The sequence below is a fragment of the Microcaecilia unicolor genome, chromosome 6, assembly GCF_901765095.1.
Source record: "Microcaecilia unicolor chromosome 6, aMicUni1.1, whole genome shotgun sequence".
Classification (NCBI taxonomy): Eukaryota; Metazoa; Chordata; class Amphibia; order Gymnophiona; family Siphonopidae; genus Microcaecilia; species Microcaecilia unicolor.
This window is the reverse complement of record NC_044036.1, coordinates 228,505,489-228,523,396: the sequence shown is the minus strand read 5'-3', so window position 1 is coordinate 228,523,396 and position 17,908 is coordinate 228,505,489. Positions and strand designations below refer to the sequence as shown.

At 44.8% G+C, this 17,908-nt stretch overlaps 1 protein-coding gene across 2 annotated transcripts in view; it reads left to right on the top strand.

Annotated features, from left to right (window-relative positions):
• Nucleotides 1-17,908, top strand: part of LRSAM1 (leucine rich repeat and sterile alpha motif containing 1) — a 1,377,704-nt gene that overhangs the window by 781,112 nt on the left and 578,684 nt on the right. For both annotated transcript variants that reach the window (XM_030206572.1, XM_030206573.1), the window contains exon 14: nt 5,258-5,302. In XM_030206572.1, coding sequence (XP_030062432.1) covers nt 5,258-5,302 — 45 coding nt within the window. The remainder of the gene's footprint in view (nt 1-5,257; nt 5,303-17,908) is intronic.

Genomic DNA, 17,908 nt, shown 5'->3' with positions numbered 1-17,908 from the left:
TCCACACATGCCCAGCAGTTACCCTCCTCTCCCCTGTCCTCCATCCACCCATGCCCAGCAGTGACCCTCCTTTCCCCTGTCCTCCATCCACTCATGCCCAGCAGTGACTCTCCTCTCTCCTGTCCTCCATCCACCCATGCCCAGCAGTGACCCTCGTTTCCCCTGTCCTCCATCCACCCATGCCCAACAGTGACCCTCCTTTCCCCTGTCCTCCATCCACCCATGCCCAGCAGTGACCCTTCTCTCCCCTGCCACCCCCTCCCGACTTGTTTCACAAATTCTCCTGCTTCCTCCCTCCCTCCCGATCCGGTCCCTCACTGACCCTACCTTGGCCATCAAATTCTTCGGGGCAGGTAGTGTAGCGTGCCCGCTGCCATCGCTGACTTTCCTCCGCCGCCTGATCGCGCTTCAAAATGGCCGCCGAGACTTACAGAAGTCTGGCGAGGCCGCCTCTGGAAGTCTCGGCGGCCATTTTTAAAGCGCAAACAGGCGGCGGAGGAAAGTCAGCGATAGCAGCGGGCAGGCAACACTGCCTGCCCCGAAGAATTCGATAGTCAAGGTAGGATCTGTGAGGGACCGGATCCGGAGGGCGGAGGGAGGGAGAGCTGGCTCGCCCTTTCCAACAACCGGCTCGCAAGTCCGGCCAAAATTTAACAACCGGATCTTGCGAGCAGGAGCGAGCCGGCTCCAGCACACCACTGGATATGGAGAGTTTGACATCAGGGGTGTTGAGAGTAGTCGGGAGGGAAGTCTTGCCTCACCAAATTGCTTCATTTCTTTGAAGACGTGAATAAACTTGGATAAAGGTGAGCCGGTTGATGTAGTGTATCTAGATTTTCAAAATGCTTTTGATAAAGTTTCTCATGAGAGACTCCTGAGAAAATTAAAGAGTCATGACATAGGAGGCATGTTCTGGTGTGGATTAGGACTTGGTTTTTGGACAGAAAACAGAGGGTAGGGTTAAATGGTCATTTCTCTCAATGGAGGAGGGTGAACAGTGGAGTGCCGCAGAGGACAGTACTGGGATGGGTGCTATTTAACATATTTATAAATGATATGGAAATCGGAATGACTAGTGAGGTGATCAGATTTGCAGATGATACAAAACTTTTCAAGGTTGTTAAAACACATGCAGACTGTGAAACATTGCAGGAAGACCTTAGGAAATTGGAAGACTGAGTGTCCAAGTGGCAGATGAAATTTAATGTGGACAAATGCAAGGTGATGCACATTGGAAAGAATAATCCAAATCATAGTTACCTGATGCTAGGGTCCACCTTGGTGGTCAGTAGTCAAGAAAATGGTCTAGGTGTCATTGTAGATAATAGGCTGAAATTTTCTGCTCAGTTTGTGGTGGCGGCAGCCAAAAAAGCAAACAGGATGCTAGGAATTATTAGGAAAGGGATGATGAATAAGACCGAAAATACTATAATGCCTTTGTATCGCTTCATGGTGCGTCCGCACCTTGAGTATTGCATTCAGTTCTGGTCACCATATCTAAAAAAAAAAAAGGTTCAAAGAAGAGTGACCAAAATGATAAAGGGGATGGAACTCTTCTTGAATGAGGAAAGGATAAAGCGGTTAGGGCTCTTCAGCTTGGAAAAGAGACGGATGAGGGGAGATATGATTGAGGTCTACAAAATCCAGAGTGGTGTAGAAGTAATTCGATTTTTTACTCATTCCAAATGTACAAACATAAGTACATAAATAATGCCATACTGGGAAAAGACCAAAGGTCCATCGAGCCCAGCATCCTATCCCTGACAGCGGCCAATCCAGATCAAGGGCACCTGGCAAGCTACCCAAACATACAAACATTTTATACAAGTTATTCCCGAAATTGTGGATTTTTCCCAAGTCCATTTAGTAGCGGTCAAAGACTAGGGGACACTCGAGGAAGTTACATGGAAATACTTTTAAAACAAATATAAGGAAATATTTCTTCACTCAATAAATAGTTAAGCTCTGGAACTGTTTGCTTGAGGTTATGGTAACAGCAGTTAGTGTATCTGGGTTTCAAAAAAGTTTGGACAAATTCCTGGAGGAAAAGTCTATAGTAAGTTTAAGTTTTTCAATTTTTGATATACCACCTCTTTTGAAGTACAAATTGAGGCGGTTTACATGTGACTGTTCAGGTACTTGCACTGTCCCTGGTGGGCTCACAGTCTTAGGTATGTTGTACCTGGGGCATTGGAGGGCTAAGTGAGTTGCCCAGGGTCACACGGAGCTGCAGAGGGAATTGAACCTAGTTCCCCAGGATCTTAACCCACTGCTGACCATTAGGCAGCAGTGGGAATTGAACCTGCTTCCCCAGGTCCACAACCTGCTGCACTAACCATTAGGCCACTCATCCGCTCTGATTTGGGTTTCTGCCAGGTACTTGTGACCTGGGTTGGCCACTGTTTGGAAAACATGATACTTGGCTACATGGACCATAGGTCTGACCCAGTATGCCTACTCTTATGTTATGTTCTTTTTTTATTGGATTTATTATTTCTTACGCTTAAATGTAAAGTTCGGCTTTCTTAACATTCCCATTGACCTTTTGGCATTTGTATATACTATTTATATTCCATAATACTGCACAGACAACTTTGTCTCTCCAAAATGTTTTTAGTTAAAATCTAACATTTAAAAAGCTTTTTACTATAGGTTTTAATATAGCTTTGTTTTATTTTTCTATTTGCTTGATGAGTCATGTGACCCTCGACATATAAGCAAGATTGTGTATATCTTAATTTAGTATGGTCCTGCTGCTGCAACAACAACACACACACACACCCCTTGAAGAAGTAAATCTGTTAAGTCAATGCTTTTTTTGTAAATTGTACAAGATACAACATTTGGGTAATAATAATCAGCCAACATTTTTAAACAAGAGAAATAAACAAATAATAGAACGTATACAGATTCTGTACTACTGTGGGATGAAAGGTTAATAGACATTTATGAGCAAGGTTAACGCTGAGGTTGAGAGAATAGTTATTGTAAAACCTTAGGAGGACGCATTAGTCAAAACAGTAGTCATCTAATATGGACCAGGTTTTTTGAAGAAAAGTGAAGACTTCGTTTTATCGTAGCCATCTCTTCATATTTGCAGAACGAGCACAGTAGATTCCACCATTTGTAAAAGAGACATTTAAATTGTTTTTCAAGTTGACCACAATGATATGAATGGCGCGAGAGAAAGCAACATAAAGGCAACATGGAGGGGCATTTTCGATATGACGACTAAGTCAAATCACACATTTCACATTTCCCCTTTATTTGGGAACTTTCTAAATTAAAATATCTTGGTATCACTTATAGTGACTCCCCTGATGACACACTTAAGCTAAATTAATCCACCATCCAACTAACAATTTACTGAATTCCTGGACCACTCAGTTTTAGTCATGGGGGGAAGAATTTAAGCTGTGAAGATGGATCTGGCCCCATCCTACTAAATGTAAGCAGTTGACCCCACAGTGTCCAAGTGCAACAGTAAACTTTAGCAGCTCATAGCTAAAATGAATTTCTGATTGATTTTTGACCCTGTTGATTCTGTTGAGTAGTCAGAAGAGTATGTAGCAGGTCAAATTTCTCAGGTTTCCTCTCAGTCAGCTTTTTACTGGGCCCTAATGCTGGAGTGATGGAAGTGAGTAGAAGCCACACTGATATCTTCAAACTCCTGTGGGCAATGACATTTGTAGCACTAACTTGGAAAAAATGTGAAATCTGTAAATTAATGATAAGTCTAAAAATACATCATGTCTAACTTCTATGATAAGGTACAGCATTCTGTTAGTCATGCTTTAGCATTAACAATATTGATCCCTCAGCCTTCTCCACACCCACCCTGATTTGACTCCAGAAACTTTTTTTCCAATCTTCCCATTCTTTGCATCTTCCCTCTTTCACTTGGTTCACCACCCACTATTTCTCTTTCCCTAGATCTTTACTCCTCTGCCTAGGCTCTAACTTCTGCCCCCAGGCTTCTTGCCTCAGCTCTTCCTCCTCCAGCCTCAGTCCTCTCTCCTAGGTTTGACCCTTGGGTTGCTGTTGTAGGATAACATTAGAATGATCCATACATTTCCTTGTTTACTAAGCCATGTTAGTGGCTGGTGGTGCGCTAATGCAAACACAGCCCATTGAGACTTCTCCCCCCCCCCTCCCCTCCTGGCAGGCTAAACCTAATCCCACTGCACTTTTACTTTCTTTCCTGAAAGTTTTGACAGTGCCCCTTCTTAATCCCAGCCTATGTGGTCACCTCTCTTGGTGATGCTGTACTCTTTCTTTCTCCTGGACTGGCACAGACTGACCCCTGCTACCTCTTCTTTCTGAGCCTGTGCAAAGAATTTCCCCAGGGTTAATCTTTACAATATCTCTATTGATTGATCATTCAGTGCAGTATTCCTTCTAATGTTTCCCAGGACATATGTGGGTATGTCTTATTATTGGGTGTATACCTCTCCAAATATCCTCAGTCCTGTTTCCTGAAATGTATTTATTTTACATGTACACAACTTGTTGTCCAGCATGGCTTATATACTGATCTTGCTATTTCTTCCTTGCTAGAGGTGTCTTTGCATAGCCTTGGTTCAAAATGTCCTTCAACCTTGACACCTTCATGAAGTCTTCAATGCCACTGAGCTGTTGGCTAAATGAATTGTCGGTTTTTATTAACTTACAGCTCAATTGTTTTGCAAGCTTGATGCATTGGAGCTCCATCCTGATGATAAATAAAGTACTCAGCTGAAGGAGGATGCTTTTGGGTTATTTGGAAAAATATTGGGGGGGGGGGGGGGTCCCATTATTTCCGGACACCAAGAGAAATGTTTGTAGAGTTTTACAGGAGTGGTTTCAGAATGCTACCGCTACCTGTAGAGTTGAACCAGATAAATAATTTTGACTATATGTAAATAAGGCAAGATGGTTATTAAAGCTTGGAAAGCATATTTGGCTTCTTGCCATTAATCCAAATGGATGTCACTGTAGAAGCATCATCACAGTGGTGGTGAGAAAGCAACTTTCTATATAATGAAGTTATAATGAGGTTTTCAACGAAGTTGATCATATTTTGTACAATTCCAAGTAGAGGCCAACATAGGCCTCTGAGATGCATGTTTAAAAAACATAGTATGTAATTATTTATAGGTACCAAACTCAGTGCGTAGTTTTTGACCGTATTTTTTTTAAATCCTGAATTTAATGAGCTGTCTCCTATTGAGCACCTTGTATCCGGCTCAACAGTCAACCGATTCATTTTATCTTGTAGGCAGAAACAGAGTGCTGAAATCTTGAAGTCATTAGAAAATGAAAGGTAAGTACTAAATTCACAATACCTGATGACCTTGAAAGCAAACAGCTGATATTTAACACACATGAGCCCTGATAAAAAATCTTGCTAATGTTCCCTCACAATCAGTAAGCCATCATTTACTGGGACTAGGTATTAATGTGAATGCAATAATTCTCATGAAAAACATACAGAAACAAATATGAACAGAACTAGATCTAAGGAAGGAAGTGTTAATTCCTGGAAACCAGTGGCATAGCCAGAACTTATTTTTTTTTTTTTTTTTTGGGGGGGGGGGGGGGAACCCAGGGGTGGACTGGGGGGAGCCTAAGTATTTTCTGTCAGTTCTCTTCCTCCCACCCCTTGAAATCATACCTTTGCTGGCGGCAATGCTGAAGCCCCACCAGCGGAAGAGATTCTCTGCCAGAGCCATGCACATACTGCTGAAACAGTGAGGAAGCCGGCAGGGTGCTCCAGATTCCGATGCCAGCACTTCCACACATTCTCAGTTCAGTGCATAAACTGAGCATGCGCAGAGATGCCGGCACCAGCAGCTGGAGCCCTCTGCCAGCTTCCTTGTTGCTTCAGCAGTATGGGCGTGGCTTCAGCAGAGAATCTGTTTGGCTGGTAGAGCTTTGGCATCCCCACCAGCCATGTATCTAGTACCACAATTTTGAAGGGTGTCTGAGCCCAAAGTGGGAGGCTCAGGCCCCCAAGGTGGACCCCCCACCAGTGGCTATGCCACTTCTGGAAACTAAGTCAAAAATGTATTTAGTCCCATAAAAAGATAATGTGTTTGTTTTTAGTTTATCATTTATATCTATGTATTCCAGTGAACTAACATGGAAAGCACACTGCTTTATCCCAGGAGAAATGTAAAATACCAGCATCTGCTAACAGAATTGTCTGTCGTGGAAGATCAAGACTAGGAGTAGGAGGAAGAGGCAGCTATAGTGGCAAGGGCATAGTGGGGAAAGGAAAAGGAGGCATTGGTAGTAGGTCAGGCCATAAGAGGAGCGGAGGAGGTTGCATCAACAGCTGATCATGACATCATTTCATAAATGTATTTCTAATTAGAGACCTTGATAGGATGACAAGGCTGTAGGAGAAACAACTGATTAGAGGAAGGTCAGCTATTAAATAAGAGGAGCAGAGAAAACAAGCAAAAGGAAGTAAAGGAATGGTAGAGTAACCTAGTGATTAGAGTAGGAGGTTGAAAACCAGGAAGCCAAGTTCAAATTTCAATGCCATTCCTTATGAATGTACAGTGAGTTTACAGTTTATTGAAACAAATGAAATACCACTTAACCTCAGTCAAGAACAATACAATACAAAAAATAAAATGACAGAAAGGAACACCAGTTGATTATAGGAAAGCATGTTCAACCAAGAAAACCATACAGATAAACAAGGACACAGGAATATTAATTTTTTTTTGTTTGTTTTGTAGTATATTTTTATTGAAATACTTACAGTCAGGCAATAATGAGTAATTATTATAAACAGACAGAAATCTATGTTATGGTATAAGAAAAATTCAAAGAAATTAATTATAACAGTCAAACTAAATTAATTAAACAATACGTATGAACAACAAAATTAGACTAGTATAATGAGTGAGGAGTATTGGATCTTTAGAAAGAAATTTAACAAATTTGGACAATTTTTATATACAATTAGCTAGTAAAAGATGTAGATAAACTGTTTGACAGTGTTCCACCTTACACTAAATAGATATCACCATTCAACTCAATCAAATGCCTTCTCTGCAACCAGGCAAAAAGCAAGTAAAGGCTGTTTAGATGATTATATCAATGAAAGTATATTGCAGAATAATCCAGAGTTATCTGTGGTGGCTCTATTTTGAGTAAAACCATTCTGGTCTGGATGAATAAGAGAAGGTAGAATTGCAGATAGCTTTAGAGCAATAATCTTAGCATGTATTTTACTCTCTAATATTCATTCTAATCACCCCTGGATAGGGACTCCAAAGGCCTCCCTGAAGTAATCATTTAGGGGCCCTTTTACAAAAACACAGTAGGTTCTACGCGTGTGCAGCGCATACCAAAATGAGACTTACCACCAGGCTAGCGTGCCCCCTGGTGGTAATTTTGGATTTGGCGTGCACCCATACAATTATTTTTTTATTTCCTATCGTGTATGGCATTTCTAGCATTAATCAGCAGTTGGCGTGTGCCAACTGGTCACCACACCTGTAGAGCATAAGCCCTTACCACTAGATTAATGGGTAGCATTAAGGGATCAGTCTGTAAATAGGCGCACACTGGTTTTAGTTTTACTGCAGCCCCTTTTCCCGTCCCATTGAAAAATGCCCTTTTTCTCAGATGCAGTAAAAACTGGTCTAGCACGCACCCAAAACATGCGCCCACACTACCACAGGCCACTTTTTGCCACGGCTTAGTTAAAGGACTCCTTCACTCCCTATTGCCTCAGGCACATACTTTAAATTACATAACTGTAAAGATGGCCGCTGACTAGAAGGTCACGGGTGCAGCTAGCTTCAGGGACCCTGGTTGGAGACCGGCTGAGGACGGGACCATTCAACCCTCACACGGACACGGAAGTCAGCGGGCTGACGGTCGGTTGCTGCCTGGTCCAGACTGTTTCACTTGGGAGGCGGAGCGGGAGGTGTTACAGAACAACGGCCGCCTCTCGGACATCCTCCCCGGACCAGGTCGTCGCCGGGAGCCGACCGCGGCTTCCCCCTGCCTCAAGGTCGCAGCGCTGCCCGAGCCTCGGCGCCCATCTGCACCTCTGCCATCACCGGCCGGGCAACGATGCCCCCAGACTCGGCTGCACACAGGGAGGAGCGCCGGCCGGCACCCGTCCACACCTCTGGCATTGCCGGCCAGGCAGTGGTGCCCCAACCTCCGCTACACGCTGAGAGGAGTGCCGATCGGCCGCCCGCCCGAGGCTGCAGAGAGAGGAGGAAAGCAGGGAGCGCCGCACACACAGCTGCAGAGCCGAGGGAGGATAGGCAAGAGGAGCAACCTTCAGCAGTGGCTTTCGAGGCGCGAAGCAGGGGACAGGAGCAGCTCGTGGCCAGTCAGCGCTGTTCGACACCGCACACGCCAACTGCCATGCTGGGAGCAGCCCATGTCCACTAACAGAAAGGGAACTGTGAGTGAATTGCCTGAGTTTATTCAATAAGGGAAACTTCAGAGATTGAGGAGACTTAAGGTGTCTGCTGGTGTATCAGGGTAATACTTCAAGATATTGAGACTTTACAGTTGAAAAGTCTCAAGAGGCTTGACAGCAGGGAACCAGGGTAAGGGCTAAATAGTTTCTGAGGGAGATGAAGGTATTTTCAGCGAGAGAAGCGTACCTAAATGAAAAATTGGATATAATAGGCATTACTGAGACCTGGTGGAAGGAGGATAACCAGTGGGACACTGTCATACTGGGGTACAAAGTATATCGTAGTGATAGGGTGGACCGGACTGGTGGAGGGGTAGCATTGTATATTAACGAGAGCCTTGACTCAGATAGATTACAAATTCGGCAGGACACAAATCACACCCTTGAATCATTGTGGGTTGAAATTCCATGTATAAAAGGGAAAAGGACGGTGATAGGATTGTACTACCGTCCGCCTCGCCAGGATGAGCAGGTAGACGCAGAAATGATAAAAGAAATCAGAGACGCAAACAAAATGGGCAATGTGATAATAATAGGTGACTTCAATTATCCAAATATAGACTGGGTAAATGTAACATCGGGACACGCTAGAGAGGTACAATTCCTTGATGAAATCAAGGACAGCTTTATGGAGCAGCTGGTGCAGGAGCCGACAAGAGAAGGAAAAATTCTAGACTTGGTCCTTAGTGGAGCACATGATCTGGTGAGGGACGTTATGGTACTGGGGCCACTTGATAACAGTGATCATAATATGATCAGTTTTGATATCGACCTTGAAGTAACTATACACAGGAAGTCAAATACGTTAGCGTTTAACTTTAAAAAAGGAGACTATGATAAAATGAGAAGAACATTGGAAAAAAAACTTAGGGGGACAACTGAGAGGGTAAAAATTGTACAACAGGCATGGACGCTGTTCAAAAATACCATCCTGGAGGCCCAGGCCAAGCATATTCCACAAATTGGAAAAGAAAGACGGAACTCCAAAAGACAGCTGGCCTGGTTGAAAAGTGAGGTGAAGGAAGCTATTAGGGCTAAAAGAAATGCCTTCAGAAAATGGAAGAAGGAACCGTCTGAAAATAACAAGAAGCAGCATAAGGAGTGTCAAAGCAAATGCAAGGCGCAGATAAAGAAGGCCAAGAGGGATTACGAAAAAAAGGTAGCATTAGAGGCAAAAAAGCATAGTAAAAATGTTTTCCGGTATATTAAAAGCAGGAAGCCAGCAAAAGAATCGGTTGGGCCGCTGGATGACCGAGGTGTAAAAGGGGCGATCAAGGAAGACAAAGACGTAGCAGAGAGATTGAATGAATTCTTTGCTTCGGTCTTCACCGAGGAAGATTTGGGTGGGATACTGGTGTCGGAAATTATATTTCAATCGGACGAGTCGGAGAAACTTACTGACTTCACGGTAAACCTGGAGGACGTAATGGGGCAGTTCAGCAAACTGAAGAGTAGCAAATCTCCTGGACCAGATGATATTCATCCTAGAGTACTGATAGAACTGAAAAATGAGCTTGTGGAGCTACTGCTAGTGATATGCAATTTATCCTTAAAATCGAGCGTGGTACCGGAAGATTGGAGGGTGGCCAATGTAACGCCCATTTTTAAAAAAGGTTCCAGGGGAGATCCGGGAAATTATAGACCGGTGAGTCTGACGTCGGTGCCGGGGAAAATGGTAGAGGCTATTATTGCCCTGGTGAAGTAGGAAGTACTCCTGTTGCCAGGACCTGCCCACCAGAGAATGTATTATCCTCTCGCACTGAGGATATGTCTCCGATTACAGCCCACAGGGGAAAAGATAGGTCGGCTGTTGTAGTTGGCAACTCAATCATTAGGCATGTAGATAGCTGGGTGGCTGGTGGACGTGAGGATCGCCTGGTGACTTGCCTGCCTGGTGCGAAGGTGGCGGACCTTACGCGGCACCTAGACAAGATTATATATAGGGCTGGGGAGGAACCGGCCGTCTTGGTACACATGGGTACCAACGATGTAGGAAAATGTGGGAGAGACGTTCTGGAAGCTAAATTTAGGCTTTTAGGAAGGAAGCTCAAAGCCAGATTCTCTAGGGTAGCATTTTCTGAAATACTACCTGTTCCACGCGCAGGGCCCAAGCGACAGGCAGAGATCCGGAGTCTCAACGCGTGGATGAGACAATGGTGTGGGAAGGAGGGTTTTGGATTTGTCAAGAACTGGTCAGCATTCTGGGGAAGGGAGAGCCTATTCCGATCTGATGGGCTTCACCTTAACCAGGGTGGGACCAAGCTACTGGCGTCAACTTTTAAAAAGGAAATAGAGCAGCTTTTAAACTAGAAACGGGGGGAAGGCCGACAGTTGCTCAAAAGCGCATGGTTCGGAAGAAGATATCTTTTGCGGATATCACCCAGATAGGGAAAAAAGGCTTACTTGTGAGTAAGGACGACAAAGAAATCATAGAGGATCAGATAGACTTAAATAAAATTAATAATGACCAGACGGAAGACAACATATTAATAATGCCACGTATTAAACAAAATAATAATCAGAACAACAAGCATACATTGAAATGTCTATACGCAAATGCGAGGAGCCTGAGGCAAAAGATGGGAGAGCTGGAGTACATTGCGCACAATGAAAAACTGGATATCATAGGCATCTCTGAGACCTGGTGGAAGGAAGATAACCAATGGGACACAGTCATACAGGGCTACAAATTATATCGCAGCGATAGGGTGGATAGGATTGGAGGAGGGGTAGCGCTGTATGTAAATGAGAACCTTGACTCAGATAGGCTGCAAATATTGCAGGAGACAAAACCCCGACTGGAATCCTTGTGGATTAAAATTCCACATGAAAAGGGAAAAGGGATGGTGATAGGAGTGTACTACCGTCCGCCTGGCCAAGACGAGCAGACGGACGTGGCAATGACAAAGGAAATTAGGGAAGCGAATAAAAAGGGCAATGTAATATTAATGGGTGACTTCAATTATCCGGATATAGACTGGGTGAATGAAACATCGGTACACGCAAGGGAGGTGAAATTTCTTGATGAAATCAAGGACGGCTTCATGGAACAGCTGGTTCAGGAGCCGACGAGAGAAGGGAAAATACTAGACTTAATCATTAGTGTGGCTCATGATCTGGTTCGGGGGGTAACTGTTTTGATATTGGCTACGAAGTAAGTGAACTCAGGAAATCAAATACACTAGCGTTTAACTTTAAAAAAGGAGACTACGATAAAATGAGGAGAACGGTGAAAAAAAGACTGAGGGGAGCGGCTGAAAGGGTAAAAAACTTGAATCAGGCGTGGATGCTGTTCAAAAACACCATCCTAGAAGTACAGGACAAATATATTCCGCGTATTAGAAAAAGAGGAAAAAAGACTAAACGTCAGCCGGCGTGGCTAAACGGTAAGGTAAAGGAAGCTATTAGAGCCAAAAAACAATCCTTCAGAAAATGGAGAAGGGAACTGATGGAAGACAATAAGATAAAGCATAAGGAATGTCAAGCCAAATGCAAAAAGGAGATAAGGAGGGCTAAGGAGGACTTTGAAAAAAAGTTAGCGATAGAAGCGAATACACATAGCAAAAGCAGAAAGCCAGCTAAAGAATTGGTAGGGCCGCTGGACGACGGTGGTGTTAAAGGGGCGATCAGGGAAGACAAAGCTGTAGCGGAGAAATTAAATGAATTCTTTGCTTCGGTCTTCACCGAGGAGGATTTGGGAGGGATACCAGTGCCGGAAAAGGTATTTGAAGCGGACGAGTCAGAAAGACTAAATGATTTCTCTGTAAACTTGGAGGATGTAATGGGGCAGTTCTGCAAACTAAAAAGTAGTAAATCGCCGGGTCCGGATGGTATTCATCCCAGAGTATTAATAGAGCTGAAAAATGAACTTGTGGAGCTGCTGTTAGTAATATGCAATTTATCCCTAAAATCAGGTGTGGTACCGGAAGATTGGAAGCTGGCCAATGTAACGCTGATTTTTTAAAAGGGTTCCAGAGGAAATCCGGGAAATTATAGACCTGTGAGTCTGACGTCGGTGCCGGGAAAAATGGTGGAGGCTATTATTAAGAATAAAATTACGGAGCACGTACAAAAGCATGGGCTGCTGAGACAAAGTCAGCACGGATTTAGTGAAGGGAAGTCTTGCCTCACAAATCTACTGCATTTTTTCGAGGGGGTGAACAAGCATGTGGACAAAGGGGAGCCGGTGGATATTGTATATCTAGATTTTCAGAAGGCGTTTGACAAAGTGCCTCATGAAAGACTCCAAAGGAAACTGGAGAGTCATGGGATCAGAGGCAGTGTATTATTATGGATTAAGAGCTGGTTAAAAGACAGGAAGCAGAGAGTAGGGTTGAATGGTCAGTATTCTCGATGGAGAAGGGTAGTTAGTGGGGTCCCTCAGGGGTCTGTGCTGGGACCTCTGCTTTTTAACATATTTATAAATGACCTTGAGATGGGAGTAACTAGTGAGGTAATTAAATTCGCAGATGACACAAAGTTATCCAGGGTCATCTCGTCACGGGAGGAGTGTGAAAGATTTCAAGAGGACCTCGTGAGACTGGAGGATTGGGCGTCCAAATGGCAGATGAAGTTCAACGTTGACAAGTGCAAAGTGATGCACGTGGGAAGGAGGAACCCGAATTACGGCTATGTCATGCAAGGTTCCGCTTTAGGAGTTACGGACCAAGAAAGGGATCTGGGAGTCATCGTGGATAGAACGTTGAAATCTTCCGCTCAATGTGCTGCGGCGGCTAAGAAGGCGAACAGAATGTTGAGTATTATTAGAAAAGGGATGGAAAACAAGCATGAGGATGTTACAATGCCGTTATATCGCTCCGTATTGTGTTCCGTTCTGGTCGCCTCATCTCAAAAAAGATATAAAGGAATTGGAGAAGGTGCAGAGAAGGGTGACAAAAATGATAAAAGGGATGGAACGACTACCTTATGAGGAGAGGTTAAGACGGCTAGGACTCTTTAGCCTGGAGAAAAGGCGGCTGAAGGGTGATATGATAGAGGTCTACAAAATAATGTGCAGTAGAGCGGACAGATGTGAAGCTGTTTACGCTTTCTAACAATAATAGAACTAGGGGACACAAGATGAAATTAGAATGTGGTAGGTTTAAAACAAATTGGAGAAAGTTTTTCTTTACTCAGCGTGTGGTTAGACTCTGGAACTCATGGCCGGAGAAGGTAGTGACGGCAACTGGCCTTGCTGAGTTTAAAGGGGGTCTGGACAGATTCCTGAAGGAAAAGTCCATTGATCGTTATTAAATTTTGGGGTTTTGCCGGGGCCTGGATTGGCCGCTGTCGGAGACAGAGTGCTGGGCTTGATGGACCTTTGGTCTTTTCCCAGCGTGGCAGTGCTTATGTACTTATGTACAGAGCACATCCGAGGACATGGATTACTGAGACCGAGTCAGCACGGCTTTTGTGTGGGGAAATCTTGCCTGACCAATTTACTTCAATTCTTTGAAGGAGTAAACAAACATGTGGACAAAGGGGAGCTGGTTGATATTGTGTATCTGGATTTTGAAAAGGCGTTTGACAAGGTACCTCATGAAAGGCTACAGAGGAAATTGGAGGGTCATGGGATAGGAGGAAAAGTCCTATCGTGGATTAAAAACTGGTTGAAGGATAGGAAACAGGGAGTGGGGTTAAATGGGTAGTATTCACAATGGAGATGGGTAGTTAGTGGGGTTCCTCAGGGGTCTGTGCTAGGACCTCTGCTTTTTTAATATATTTATAAATGATTTAGAGATGGGAGTAACTAGCGAGGTAATTAAATTTGCTGATGACACAAAGTTATTCAAAGTCGTTAACTCGCGACAGGATTGTGATAAATTACAGAAGCTTACGAGACTGGGAGACTGGGTGGCTAAATGGCAGATGACGTTTAATGTGAGCAAGTGCAAGGTGATGCATGTGGGAAAAAAGAACCCGAATTATAGCTACATCATGCAAGTTTCCACGTTAGGAGTTAAGGACCAAGAAAGGGATCTGGGTGTCATCGTCGATAATACACTGAAACCTTCTGCTCAGTGTGCTGCTGCGGCTCGGAGAGCGAATAGAATGTTGGGTATTATTAGGAAAGGTATGGAAAACAGGTGTGAGGATGGTATAATGCCGTTATATCACTCCATGGTGCGACCGCACCTTGAGTATTGTGTTCAATTCTGGTCGCCGCATCTCAAGAAAGATATAGTGGAATTGGAAAAGGTGCAGCGAAGGGCGACTAAAATGATAGCGGGGATGGAACGACTTCCCTATGAAGAAAGACTAAGGAGGCTAGGGCTTTTCAGCTTGGAGAAGAGACGGCTGAGGGGAGACATGATAGAGGTATATAAAATAATGAGTGGAGTGGAACAGGTGGATGTGAAGCATCTGTTCACACTTTCCAAAAATACTAGGACTAGGGGGCATGCGATGAAACTACAGTGTAGTACATTTAAAACAAATTGGAGAAAATGTTTCTTCACCCAATGTGTAATTAAACTCTGGAATGCGTTGCCGGAGAACGTGGTGAAGGCGGTTAGCTTGGCAGAGTTTAAAAGGGGATTAGACGGTTTCCTAAAGGACAAGTCCATAAACCTCTACTAAATGGACTTGGGAAAAATCCACAGTTCCATGAATAACATGTATATAATGTTTGTACGTTTGGGAAGCTTGCCAGGTGCCCTTGGCCTGGATTGGCCGCTGTCGTGGACAGGATGCTGGGCTCAATGGACCCTTGGTCTTTTCCCAGTGTGGCATTACTTATGTACTTATGTACTTTGAAAGAGCCTTCTGCACTGCATTTGATCAAACCAGAGGGGTTAAGCTTGTGAAGAGGCAGATTTGTGTTGGGTTAATCAAACCAGAAAGGAAAAGTGAATCAAGTAACTCTGCTTGTATCAGTCGGGATGTTGACTGGTCTGCACACAGGCAAGCTTTTTGTCTAAGAGAAGCAATGTTTGGGACTGTTTAAGTGTATTCATTGGAAGAGCTGTTTGTGAAAAGCAGAGGATTTAGTGGAAGTGTTTAAGTGCTAGCATTCCTCGATGACCACATTCCAAAGAGCAATTGTGTCAAGTACCTTCCTATTGTCTTTCAAGTACCTCTCGCTGATCAAGAGCAACCCCACTCTCTGGGCCAACTTGTAACCAAAGACAGCCAGAGAAGTCAGAAGGAGAAACTGTTTTTGTATTGGCAAATCTGTGAACACTTTAACATTTTAAGCAAGTTTAAGAAAGGTTAAGAAATGAAATTAGCTTAAAGCAACTGTCGCAGAATTGATCAGAAACTCTGAAGCAGGATATCAGAGTGAGAAGGAATCTTCCAACTTGAGTTCCTTGTGCTGGATGCATGACACCTCCCTGCTAATTACCTTGAAGGTGCTCTGAAGTATGAATCTTCCAACCTAAGCTCTCTGTGTTGCATGTGTGACACCTCCCTGCTAACTACCTTGAAGGTGCTCTGAAGTTCCCCCCTCCCTCTGGCTCCAGCCAAAACCAGAAACAGGAGCCCTGAAGATTCACTGGGCAAGGAGGGAGGGAAGCAATCAGTTTCTAAGAGACCGATTAAAGGAGGACCCTGACTCAGAACCATTCTTCTCCTCCATCTCCCCCTTCTTCCCCATCTCTTCTATTCATTAACCTATCACTAAAACCTGATCCAGCATTGACGTCAACAGCTTGAAAGGCAAGCTGAAATAACACACAAGACCAGAACACCAGACCCCACTCCAAAGAACAAAGTCTTATCACGCATCCAGTCATCAGAACACGGTCTCACTAGTAGCCCACAGTGAATAGAAACCAAAATGAATACCTTCAAACTACTCCTAATAATCTACTCCTTCCTCAGCAATCCTCCAGACCGTTCAAGACGCTTGGGTTATGCACTCCTACCAGCAGAGGGACACTGAGAACACTAAAACTTCTTATACAAGTAGCCTGTGCAGACCTTTTACTAACCAGTATTTTCTCAGTCTCAGCAGAGGGTAGATGTGTGCAGCCTGTGCAGCGTACTCAGTCTGGTAGGCCCGTTTGGGGTTTCTAGGTTGGGTTGTAAATGTTAGAGAACCCACACTTGGATCTCTATTACAGGGTGTAAGTCTCAAGGGGCTTCTTATTCCTGTGGGGTGTCACACCTGGGTGGCCAGGTCCCTCCCCCATATGCTCTTCCTCTGGAGGACTGCTTGACCTCGGCTACACCCTTGAGGCGTTTAGGCATCAGGAATGAGGTTTTAAAAAATAAATAAATAAACATTTTTTTTTTAAAGGCGGCTATTTGGCCGTTCTTGTGGCAGTCCAGAGATAAAACGTCTTCAAGGGCGTTCTTGCCTTAGGCGGTTTTGCCTATTAGTCTGTCAGAGCACAAAGCAACTGTTTGTTTTTATTGTGTTCGCGGCCATTATGTCTTAAGCCGGCGAGGTGTCGTGTGTGAAGCGCGGCGTTGAAGTGAAAGGTGGCCAATGTAAATTTTGTGGGGAGCCTACGTTGTCAATGCTTTTGCCCCCCTTGCTTTCCCCTGAGTCAGCGGAGGTGTTGGGCGGCGATTTGACCGCACATTCCGGGCTGGCAATGGTGGGACCGGTTTTGGCAGGAAACGCGGCCATTTTGGCTGCGCGTCCCGGGTTGGCCTCGACGGAGCCATTTTTGGCGGGAAGCGCAGCCCTTTTGGCCGCGCATTCCATACCGGCGCCGGGGGACCCTGTGTGGCGGGAAGCGCGCCTAGTTTAGCCGCGGATCACGCGATGGACCTGCCACCGCGGGAGCGAGGGGGGTCCGTCGCGGAGACTGCGTGAAGTGTTGTTGGGGCTTCAGCAGCGTCAGGGGGAGGTCTGGTTTTCCTCCTGAGTTTGTTTGGTCTCTGTATAATGCCTGGAGAGCTGGCCCCTCTCAGGCTGTTTGTTCCCCGGAGGCTGCTAGCTCAGTGGGAGTTAAGCGCCCGCGGGTAGATATTTTGGAGCCTATGGAGATACTTTCTCTGCCAGGGTCGGAGGTTTGGAGTGACCCATGAGAGGAGGATCTCTTAGATGAGTCTGAGGATCAGGATGGGCTAAGGCCTGGGGAAGATTCTTCAGTGGTTCGCATTTTTCATAAGGAGGAGTTGTTAGAGCTCATTGATCAGCTGATCTCTACTTTGAAGTTTGCTCCGGTGGCCACTTTCTCTGCGGAGGGACCCTAGGTAGATCCCTTGGTTAATGGGATTCGGAGAGCTTCCCGTTCCTTTCCCATGAATTCAGACATTAGAGACATGGTTTTTCAGGAATGGTCTGTGCCAAAGGCTGCTCTAAAGGTGTCTAGGGCTATGGCGCAGCTGTATCCCTTGCCTTCGGAAGATTTGGCCCTGCTGAAACCACCTACTGTGGACGCGGTGGTTACAGCAGTTACTAGGCTATGGCCATTCCAGTGGATGGCAGTACAGCCTTACGAGATCCTCAGGATAGGAAGCTAGAGTCCTTTCTGAAGCGCAGCTTTGATTTGTCGGCTTTGGCCTTGCAAGCCT